Genomic DNA, 11,008 nt, shown 5'->3' with positions numbered 1-11,008 from the left:
GTGACTAGCAGTGGCAACTGGACAGCATATTGTGCTCTGAGCCTCAAGGTCTCACTGCAGCCACTGCTAGGTATCCAGCATGCCCCATGGAATGGGCACCCGGTAAACGTTGCTCAGTAGTGAACAAATCTAAAAGATTGGAACAATACTTACCAAACACAAAGGAATTAACAGGGTTTTCAAAGACTATATATATAAAGATGCATGTCAATAAATCCTCTTAGGAAAAGCACCAGGCATTTGGGTAGACATTAGCCCTTCCTCCTGTCCTCGCTTTCCAACCCATCCCTTTTTTCTTTAATTTTAAATCTCCCCCTTGTAATTGGCTCCTTCCTTTCAGACTGCAGACATGCACCTGTCTCCCCTAGTCTGAAAAGCTTTCCTTGGGTCTTATCCCTTCCCTCAAATTCTCATCCTGCCATTCTTTAATTTTACCAACTGTACCCCTTCGCAACCCAGAACACTTTTCAGTGAGGAAACCACACCTTTTGTTTTAGAACACAAGTCTCAGTTTAATAGTACTTTAAAAAAGGCAAATATCATTTACATCATTCTTTGAGCAGGCCTGTACATAGGTATTTCACTTTTTTAAAAATATGCATTTTTTTCTTACCACAGTAATTCATTGCAGAAGAAATTTCATTATGTATGTTCTACAGAGTCCTAAACCAGAGCCAGCGTATTCAAATAAACCCCGAGGTGTGGGGAGGCTTTGGGCCAGTTGCTCATTAGAGGCCTCAGCATGGGGGCTCCGGAGACCCACACAGAAGGTCTTCCAGGGAGAGCTGAACCGTTCAGATAAGTGAGCTCTGGAAAGCAGGGCTGGTCGGCGGGCTCTGGCAGGCTCACCCCTGGGGTAGAGCAAAGAGAACAGACAGGGAGTTCTGAGAGGCACCGGAGCTGTCTAAACTCAGGGGGATGGAACCGAGTGAGCAGCAGCGGTAATTGAGTTTCAGTTACCTGCAGGGTGGCGAAATACAGTGTTAACTTCATCTGCCTGACATGGGGGAAGTTTAGAGGTGTCCTTGGCATGCTCACAGTGAAATCCGTCACCCTTTCACTGTGTTGGGTGATGGCAATCGTATGGCGCTTCCTAGTGACAGCCTGCGTGCATCCTGTTAGGCAGCACCAGCGCGTGGTGGCTAATGAAGCAGGTTCCCGCAGGCCTGTCTCCCAGGGCTCCCCGCATCCTCTGTCTGAAGGAATGGCACCATGGGAAAATTTAGCACAGCCAGCACCAGCCATCACCCAGACTCAAAAGAGTCTTTGAATGGCAGAGAGAGGCCCATTTTCCTCTCTGCCCAGCCCAGGGTTGGAACCGTCCTCGGGTCACTTTTTGTGGGTCTGTACAAACGTGCCGACGGGCAGCGAGCCGTTCTTCACCTGCTCCCGGATTTCAGCTCGGTGCTTTAATGTGAAGACCAGAGCTCTCACCGTCCGCCGGTATGGCCCATTAATGAGGCGGGAGCAGAGATGAAACGTTTCCCGCTCAATATTTTCAACCAGTAGGTGATCCATCTAAAAAACAGCAAAATTATCAAATTAGGGCCTTGCATTGCATAAGGATTAAAAGTAAGAGAGGCTGCAGCACTCTGCTCGAGGCCTCCATTAATCAACTGAAATTCAAGGACATCTACTTCCTGTCACAAGAGAAACAGGAAGAGCAAATTAATTCCACCCTGGCAATTAAGGAACAAGGCCATGTGCTTTGTGACAGGGACCTCATTCACAACCCCTGCCGGGTGGTAATATTTGCCATTATAACAGGAAACTGGCTTGAACTAAGCAACGGGTACTGGGCCCTGTACTTCACCAACCAGGAAACGAAGTCCAAGGATAATAAATCAGTGGAGCAGTTCATGCTTCTTTTTGTTTTTAAAGGGCCTTTTAACCCCTTACAGCATTTTAGAAACACTGGGTCTGGATCCTAAAATGTGCATGAGGCAGTTTATAAATCACTTTTCCCATCTAATGCTCATAACTCTTATTATCACATTCTATAGATAAGGAAACAGGTTCAAAGGTAAAAGATCAAGACTGTACAGCTACTGAGAGACAGAGCTGGAACTCTGCCCTAGACCTTGACTGCAAAGTTCACGGTCCTCCCCTTTTGGCACCCAGCGGCCCCCTCAGCGTTCTGAGACCCATGCAGATTCAATTAAGCAGAACAGGCCTAGGCGATGGGACCTGGAGCAATTCTGGGGTGGTCTGGCTCATACTCAGGCCACCCTGAGGTCACAGACCTAATCAAAGCAGACCAGGTCTGGAATTATGTCCACATGGTCTGGATCCAGGCCAGGTCAGGCTGCTGATCAGAGACCCCCAGCCCATCTCCCCCCACCACTGTCCCTGGCCTAAGTGCTCTAGCTGTTTTCATGCTCCTCTACGCCACGGCACCAGCACTCGTTCCCTTAGAAGACACACCTTTCCTCAGGAAACACTCGGTGTTTGTACGTCAAAGCTTAGGCAAACATACCCCCACGGAGAAACCAACAAAAACCCTAGCACAAAGGACTGAAAGTTCTTCAGGCTACCACTATGTCCTGAGCTTCCCTTGGTCATTATCATAATGTCATAATAATCTATATTTTGAGTTTGTCTCCCCTGGTAGTAAGTTCTTTGAAAAGAGGAACAAATTTTTCTTACTCCCTCTTTCCCCTTTATTCCTTCTCTTCCTGCTAGGCATTTATTTGAATATTTATTCAGCATCTATGACGTGCCAGGCTCTGTGCTTGGGTTGAGGAACAGCAGTGACTGGGGTAGGCACAGCTTTTATGGCCATGAGGAGAAAAGGCAATAAGAGAAACAGGTGGTGAACGGGGATCATAAGGGCACTGAGTGCTAGGAAGGGGGTGGGAATGAATGCCGAGGAGCACAGCCACAGGGAAGTCACCTCACTCAGAAGGGCAGCACCTGGCTTCAGGAGGAAATGATGTCTTTCCTAAACTGAAGGATTCTAGGATCTGGCCAGGTGAAGTGGGTGTTTGCTTTGTGATCAGTTCAGTGAGCCGACACACACTGTTCTGTATATCCTATACTTCTATGTAAAAAGGATAAAAAGGAAAAAGCCCTGGTGTGGTGGTATACACCTGTAATCCCAGCTACTTAGGAGGCTCAGGCAGGAGGATTGCAAGCTTAAGGCCATCCTGGACAAATTAGTGCAACCCTATCTCAAAATCAAATAAAAACGGCTGAGGGGCTGGGGTTGTGGCGTAGTGGTAGAGCACTCGCCCAGCACATGAGAGGCCTGGGTTCAATCCTCAGCACCACATAAAAATAAATAAATAAAAGTATTGTGTCCAACTACAACTAAAATAATTTTTTAAAAAATGGGGTGGAGGGGTTGTGGCTCAGTGGCAGAGCACTTGCCTCACATGTATGAGGCACTGAGGTTGATCCTCAGCATTACATAAAAATAAATAAACAAACTAAAGGTATTGTGTCCACCTACAACTAAAATATGTGTGTGTGTGCATGTGTGTGTGTGTGTGTGTGTGTGTATATATATATATATATATATATATATTTTTTTTTTTTTTTTTTTAAAGGGCTGGAGGTGTAGCTCAGTGGTAGAGTGCTTGCCTAACATGTGTGAGGTCCTGGGTTCAATCCCCAGTAAAACACACACACACACACACACACACACACACACATATCATACACACAAGAGGAAAAACAAAGAAAGAGACACCAAAAATAAAAAGTCTTATCTGATATTTGATAACATGTCCTAACATGTGAGACAGACACAGAAGGAATAAAAAGAGAAACTCTGAAGATACAAGAACCAAACAGGGAGCAGAATAGGACTGAGAGAGAAAGAGAGTGAGACAGAATATGAATGCTGTCAGGCCCAGACATAAGCCGAGGTCTACTAGGCAAAAGATGCTCATGAAAGCCTGTGGTCCCAGTGGCTGGCTGATTACCTTCTAGGTCTGGGCTGGAGGGAGTGGACTTGCCACCACAGCTCTCTAGAACCCACAGAGCTCAAGTTTTTCAAGTCAAGGGTTCCTGAGTAGACGATGCACTAGTGAGTCCCTGGCCTGAGGCAGCCCTGATACCAGACTACGTTCGGAGGCTGGCAAGGTGGCTGCCTAGCTGCCCAGCATTTGACCCATAGCATTTTCCAGAGAGGCTCCTGTTCTAGTATGAGGCTGGTTACTCACCAAATATTTAGAGATTCACTTAGTTTAACAGGTAAGAAAATCTTTCTTTAAAAAAGGGGCATGCTTATAAAGGAAGAAGGGTCTGTGTGTTTATAAAAGAGTCATAGCCATTCCATCAAATTGTGCTATTATAAAAAAACAAACCCAAATCTGAGAGTGCCTTGGAATTCATATAAATGGCTGCTCATATATCTTAATCCAGCAAATAGAGTTGGTACTCTGAGTCTGGCTGGTTCTTGGAGACACAGCACATAAAAGAACTGACCCCTCCCCTCTAGGAAGCCACAGCCTAGAAAGGAGATGGAATGTATAGAGAGCGCCTGGCGCAGCTTGACAGAAGCTAGGCCCGAGGTGTGATGGGAATAGGCAGTATCTAACAATTCTCACACATGCCTCTTGCTAAATGAGGGACAATGAAATGAAGAAATGCAGAAAAATGTTTGTGATATTAAAATATAAGTCATAAAGGAAAATAATTCATCCTGCACCATTGTGTATAAGAAATTCATTGCACAAAGTGAAGAAGGCCTATCTTGTAACAGCCTTGGGTAATCCAAACTTGCCCAAGTTGATAAGCCCTTTCCAATGGGTCCTAACTTGGTGCTTTAGGTAAGTAAACCCTTTTGGATAAAAGGATCAGTTTCACTGAGACCCTGAGAAAAAGAGATTTTGCTATAAGATACATCTGTAGAAATGGGAATGGGAACAGAAACCCTAGAAGAGATCTAGCGATTTGCTGTATTTAGCAATATTTCTCTCTCTCATCCTCTGCCTGGTCTCTCTCACACATTTTTGCTCCTCTCCCTGGGTCTTACTCACTACCAATTTTAACCGCCTGGTTCTCTCCTCTTATGCTACACATCTCTACCCACACCTTCTGCTTCCTCATAACTCCTCCAACATCCCTTCTGTTTCAATACTTGCACTGATGTTTTCTTGGTATTTCCTAGTTCCCGTTTCTCGGAGACAGAGAATCTGACGTGCCTTCCTTATCTATTTGTGTCTGTGTGTGGAGCGTGTGTAATTCACTTGTCTAATCCTGGGCAAACTGGCTTTAGCTGGGGAAGATATAAAACATGCTCTTCTTCACCAGGGAATAGATCTGGTGGGAAATGGTGCCATCATCAATCATGATGTTTGCCACATCTGTAAGCTCTATAAATGCAAGGAAATAAGGTCTTCTTCTTTTGTTAACCATAGGAAGTGTTCAATAAATATTTATTAAATGAATGTGCTTCTTCCCCATGTATACCTACCTCCTCTCCTGCCCTCTCAATAACATCATGCATAGCAGATGAATGTCTTTTTATTATGTGTTTTCTAGTTAGCAAAATCCTTCCCAGATTCTTATACCAGAGTTAACATTTCCATACTTTATATGTCTATACCCCTTGCTGGGCTTACACCACTACTTCAGACTGCCTCATGTTTCTGTTTATTATTTACAGGCTCTCATTCAAAAGATGGTAAGCTAGCACTTCTCTCTCTCTCTCTCTGTGTGTTACTGGGGATGGAACCCCAGCCCAGGAGATAGCAAGCTTTCCTAGGAGAGGGACTGCAGCTCATTTATGTTTGTATTTTCCCCTGACACCTAGTAGAATCCCACTAAACATTCAATGAATCGAACATCCACAAGAAGCAAACTTTGTGTGGGTTTTCTGATAGCGTGATTGGATTTGTACGTATCAACTCACACTTCTTTTTGACCACTTGAATACATTTATGAGAGAGCTGGTCAAAGCCAAGGGTGCAGCCTGAGGCCATTAAACAAAGAAAAAAACTAACAGTCCCATTGGAGAATGTACCCCTGACCTGGATCTCATTAGCACCATCTGACAACCAACTGAGCCAACCAGCCAGTGTTTCATAACTCTTAATGATACAGGCTCACTTTGAGAATCAGGTTCATTTTTTTTAATGACATAATAGGAAAATGATCACAGGACATGAGGTAGGAAGGAGAGTGGATAATGAGGAAGGGGAAGTAAGAGAATGACACCACAGGGGATGTTCATATGAGGAAAGATCTAAAAGACGGAGAAGAACAAAGAAGATCCGGAAGGGAGATAGTAAAGGGGAATAGAGCTTGGATTTGAACGATGGAGTTTTTATTCATCTATTCCATTATTCCAAGAACAAGAACATAATCCATGAATCTAGAAAGCAAGATCTGTAGGGTAGTAAAGAGATGAATCTTTTGGCTGTGTGTATATTCTTCATTTCTGACTTTCACTATTAAAGGATATAACTGAAACAACATGGAAACATCTTTTTCTACAAAGAATATAATGAGTAGATTTGGTATTTACAAAAACACATGCTAGGATCAAATTGTAAAAGCTTTTCAGTCACTGGGCCAATAACTTACCCAACGGTTTTACTACTATTGCCTGGTGTCTGATTTGAATGCACTCCACATTGATTACTGTCAAAGACCAGATACTGGATTAGATGGTTCATTGATTTACCCTAATATGGAAATGTCTCATGATGATAGGTGCTAGGGTTAACCCTACGAAAAAGTGTTTGTATTTACATTTTCTTACATCCCAAACGAACAAAAATACCATCAAATGCTATTTATGCAAGAAAAACAGATTGATTTTTTTTTTCTTTTGGCCAAGGAAGGCAGTAAGATGCATACTTTTAATTTTTAAAATTTACTCTTTGGGAACAAAACCATTCAGCTATGCTTAATCTGATATTTTTTCCAATTACGATGGAAAGCACTAACGAATGTATCACTTTTTTAACTTTGCTTTGTAACACTTGAGTGCTTACCACTTGATGTGCCATTTAAAGGATAATTAATGGATAAACTAAAAGGATAATTATTATGGAGTTTAATATAGCAGGCAAACTGCTCATTAATCCTTACAAGCATAGCTTCGTTATTATCATTTACTTAAAAAGATACCACAGGGAACTGGTATTTACCACCACATTAACTACGTATTATATACCCACACTGTATGTTTCTACAATAATTTTGGCTTATTTAAAAAATGAATTTTATTTAAAATAGCACATCTGTTGGCTAATCAATACTGTGGAAAGTTACTTATAACCTACATATGTTTTTCTCTCTTCCAATATTCATACTGAAGCTTCATTTAAAAGAAGTTAAGCAAACTTACTAAACAGCAATTCCCTGCACCATCAGATAGACATTAAAAATTATAAACATGAAAAAATGAAGATATATAGAAAAGGATATATAAAATGATGTTAATTGAAATTGATCAAGATTGAAGAGAAAGCACAAATGTAAATAATCATGTCAATTTTATGCAATGTTATTTAAATAATCAATAAAAATCTTACAGAATGTTTGGCATATAATTTGCTCTAATAATAATTTGCCCAGCATTCATTTAAAAAGCTATAGTAATTTTTACTGAAAAAGGAAATGCACCAAAATGTTAAGATTATGCCTGGGTGGTAGGTTCAGTGGAGATTTTTCTCTGCTTTCTACAGTTTTCTCATTTTCTATTCTAAGTTTTCTTTTTTAAACTAAAATCTTCTTTTCAAAAAGTAAATAATATAGCACAAGTCCACCTACTCTTCTTTTGTAGATAAAAATTCAGATAGAAGTGGTAAGGTTAAAAAGAAAAAAAAATTTGACAATGTAGTAACAGATCTAACACTTCAGCAAGACTGCTAAATTCCTTCCTTTATTAAAAATAATTAAATTATTCTTTAAGGATATTTTAATAAGGAGAGCCTGGGATATCCTGGGAAGAAGAAAAATATAGATGTTTTTGCTTATTTAGCTTTCTGTCACTGTGACAAAATACCTGACAAAATCAACTTGGAGGAGAAATCTTTATTTTGGCTTATAGTTTCAGAGGTTTCAGTCCATGGATAGCTGGCTCCACTGTTTCTGGGCTTGGGATGAAGCAGAGCATCAGGGCAGAATGATGAGAAGAGCAAAGCAGCTCACCTCATAGCAGCCAGGAAACAAAGTCCAAAGAAGAAGCCAGGGACAAGATATACCTTTCCGGGGCATGCTTCTAGTGACCTACTTCCTCCCACTAGGCCCCACCTTCTACAGTTTCTACCACCTCCTAGAACTCTATTCAATTATGAATCCATCAATGGATTAATCCATTGAAGAAATCAGAGTCCTCATGACCCAACCACTTCCCAAATACTCCACCTCTAAACATTGCTGCACTGGGCACCCAAGCCTGAATTCAACACATCAGAATTTGAGAGATGTTTCTGATTCAAATCATAACAATGTTATATATCTGATTTTTCCAGAGTATTAATTAGCTTGCAAGATTTGTTGTTTGGTGATGATTAATACCATTATAAATGAGCAAAAATTATTCCAGCATGTATACTTCAAACCACTAATATCATCTCAACTTCTGGCTATGAAGATGATAAGGAATATATTTATGCAATTGATTTTATGCCTTAGAATTAAAAGTAGGGGGGCTGGAGATGTGGATCAAGCGGTAGTGTGCTCGCCTGGCGTGCGTGCGCCCCAGGTTCGATCCTCAGCACCACATACAAACAAAGATGTTGTGTCCACCAAAAACTAAAATAAATACATAAATAAATAAATATTTTAAAAAAAAGAATTAAAAGTAGGGGGGTAACAAAAATGGGAGAGCAGAGTTTTCTCAATAGACAACTTTTTTTGTTTTGTTGTTTTGTTTTGTTTTGTTTCAGGGATTGAACCAGGGGTACTTAACCAAACTGAGCCACATCCCCAGCTTTTTTAATATTCTATTTAAAGACAGGGTCTTGCTAAGTTGCTTAGGGACTCACTAAATTGCTGAGGCTGCTTTGAACTCATGATTCTCCTGTCTCAGTCTCCCGAGCCAATGGAATTCAAGTGTGTGCCACCCGCCCCCAACTCAGTAGACAGCTCTTTCTTTTGTCATTGATATTCCAAAACACAGGCCATCTCAGAATTTTTACTTCACTGGGAAGGGAAAGAATTTTAAATGGGAAGGAACCAATATTCATTAAGTGACTTGTAATCAGCAGGCACTAGATACTATTCCTTTGTATAAATGGTTCATTTAACTTTCCCAATAACCATGTCGGTGGTAGGAATTGTAATTCTCTTTTTTTAGAAAAAGAAAGCAAGTTTCAGAAATGTTAAGAAATTTGCCTAAGGCATCATGACACCCAGGGTTTCAACCTAGGTCTTGCTAATTCCAAAGCCCACATTCTTATAACACTATTTCCCAGAATGCTTATAAATCTAGAATCCTTAGAGTTACCTGTTAGAACAAGGTCACAGCATTAAGTCTATGAAGGCTCACGAAAAACTTAGGGCTTATTTAAGCAAGAGCTCCTAGCAATCACATTCCAATTAGAACTTTACCTTTAATTCCAAGGCTTCTGAGAGTAATTTCTGGGCATTTTTCCTAAGTGACTCAGTTTTGGGATCACTTCGAACTTCAATAGAAGGTCTATCCGAATGTTTTTCAATGAACGTTTTCCACTCAGTGTAAACTTCTTTGGCAAGAGAAGCCACCTCTGAATCTGCATGTTTACGCATCTTGTTCACAGTGTGACCTGGAAAAGGAGGAGAAAAAACAAAGGAGACATAGTTGTATCTATCTCTGAAAAGCACAGAACTAGATGGTCTGATGTGTGGCACTGACAGTCACTTACATACCTATGGATGTGAAGGGTCTTGTGTAAATGAGACGGTTTTCACAAAGGCTGGTTTTATTAGTGGAGAGAATCAGACTTGTTGACAGAGTAAGTCATAAACTAGAGGCATCATCAATAGATTCTTAAAAAGAATAAGAGCCAGGGGTGGTGGTGCAAGTTATTCGACCCCAGCAACTCAGGAGGCTGAGGCCTTAAGCCACTTAGCAAGACCCTGTCTCAAAAATAAATAAATAAATAAATAAATAAATAAATAAAAGGGCTGGGGATGTGGCTCAGTGGTTAAATACTTGTGGGTTCAATCCCTGGTACCTAAAACAAAGTTAAATTAAATTATAGTATGAAGAAATAGAGACAAATTCAGAATGTGGGATAATCTACAAGATAACAGACACAGTTTCTTCAACATTTAAAAAGGTGGGTAGGGGGCTGCGGTTATGGCTCAGTGGTAGAGTGCTTGCCTAGCACGTGCAAGGCGCTGGGTTCAACCCTCAGCATCACATAAAAATAAATAAATAAAATAAAAGGTGGGCAGGGATTGTAGCTCAGTAATAGAGTGCTTGCCTAGCATGTGTGAGGCACTGGGTTCGATTCTCAGTAACACATATACATAAATAAAATAAAGGTCCATCAATAACTGAAAAAACATTTTAAAAAATAAAGGTATTGTGTCCAAATACAACTAAAAAAAAAAAAAAAAAGGTGGGTTAAGGACTGAGTCTGAACTACCAAATGTGATATGTGATTTCATCATAAAAAACCAACTACTTTGAGATAAATAAAAATATGAATGTGTACCAGAAATTAAATTATATTCAGGAATTATTGCTAATTTTGTTAAGCAAGAAAGTGGCACTGTTGTTACCTGAGAAAATATTCATACTTTTTTAGAGATGCATACTCAAGTACACTGAGCTGAAATGACAAAAGATCTGGCAAACACCACAAAAGCAAAACAGAGAAAGATGAAGAGAGGCCAAAGGGCATATGGAATTTTGTTCTCATATTTTACTTTATTTTTGTGTATGTTTCAGATTGTTATAATAAAAATGGAAGAAAGGGGGAAGGGTCAAACATATCAATATGCAAAATTATCTATAAGAATAAATATGCATAAAAAGCCAAAGAAATCAACTAAACACAGGAATTAAAATTTCAGAAAAAGAAAGAATTCAAGACAGATATATGTTTAAAAATCAAGA

At 40.3% G+C, this 11,008-nt stretch overlaps 1 protein-coding gene across 4 annotated transcripts in view; it reads right to left on the bottom strand.

Moving 5' to 3' along the window:
• Positions 1-486: 486 nt before the first annotated feature.
• Positions 487-11,008, bottom strand: part of Tceanc2 (transcription elongation factor A N-terminal and central domain containing 2) — a 37,400-nt gene continuing 26,878 nt past the window's right edge. For all 4 annotated transcript variants that reach the window (XM_046450974.2, XM_046450971.2, XM_046450973.2 and 1 more), the window contains exons 4-5: positions 9,514-9,707; positions 487-1,518 (exon numbers count right to left, since the gene is read on the bottom strand). In XM_046450974.2, coding sequence (XP_046306930.1) covers positions 1,330-1,518; positions 9,514-9,707 — 383 coding nt within the window. In that variant the 3' untranslated portion in view covers positions 487-1,329. The remainder of the gene's footprint in view (positions 1,519-9,513; positions 9,708-11,008) is intronic.

This window comes from Marmota monax, unplaced genomic scaffold, assembly GCF_021218885.2.
Source record: "Marmota monax isolate L192 unplaced genomic scaffold, Marmota_monax_Labrador192_F-V1.1 WCK01_AAM20220418_F8-fsc00023, whole genome shotgun sequence".
Lineage (NCBI taxonomy): Eukaryota > Metazoa > Chordata > Mammalia > Rodentia > Sciuridae > Marmota > Marmota monax.
The sequence above is the reverse complement of the archived record's forward strand: the minus strand, read 5'-3'. Positions and strand labels throughout refer to the sequence as shown.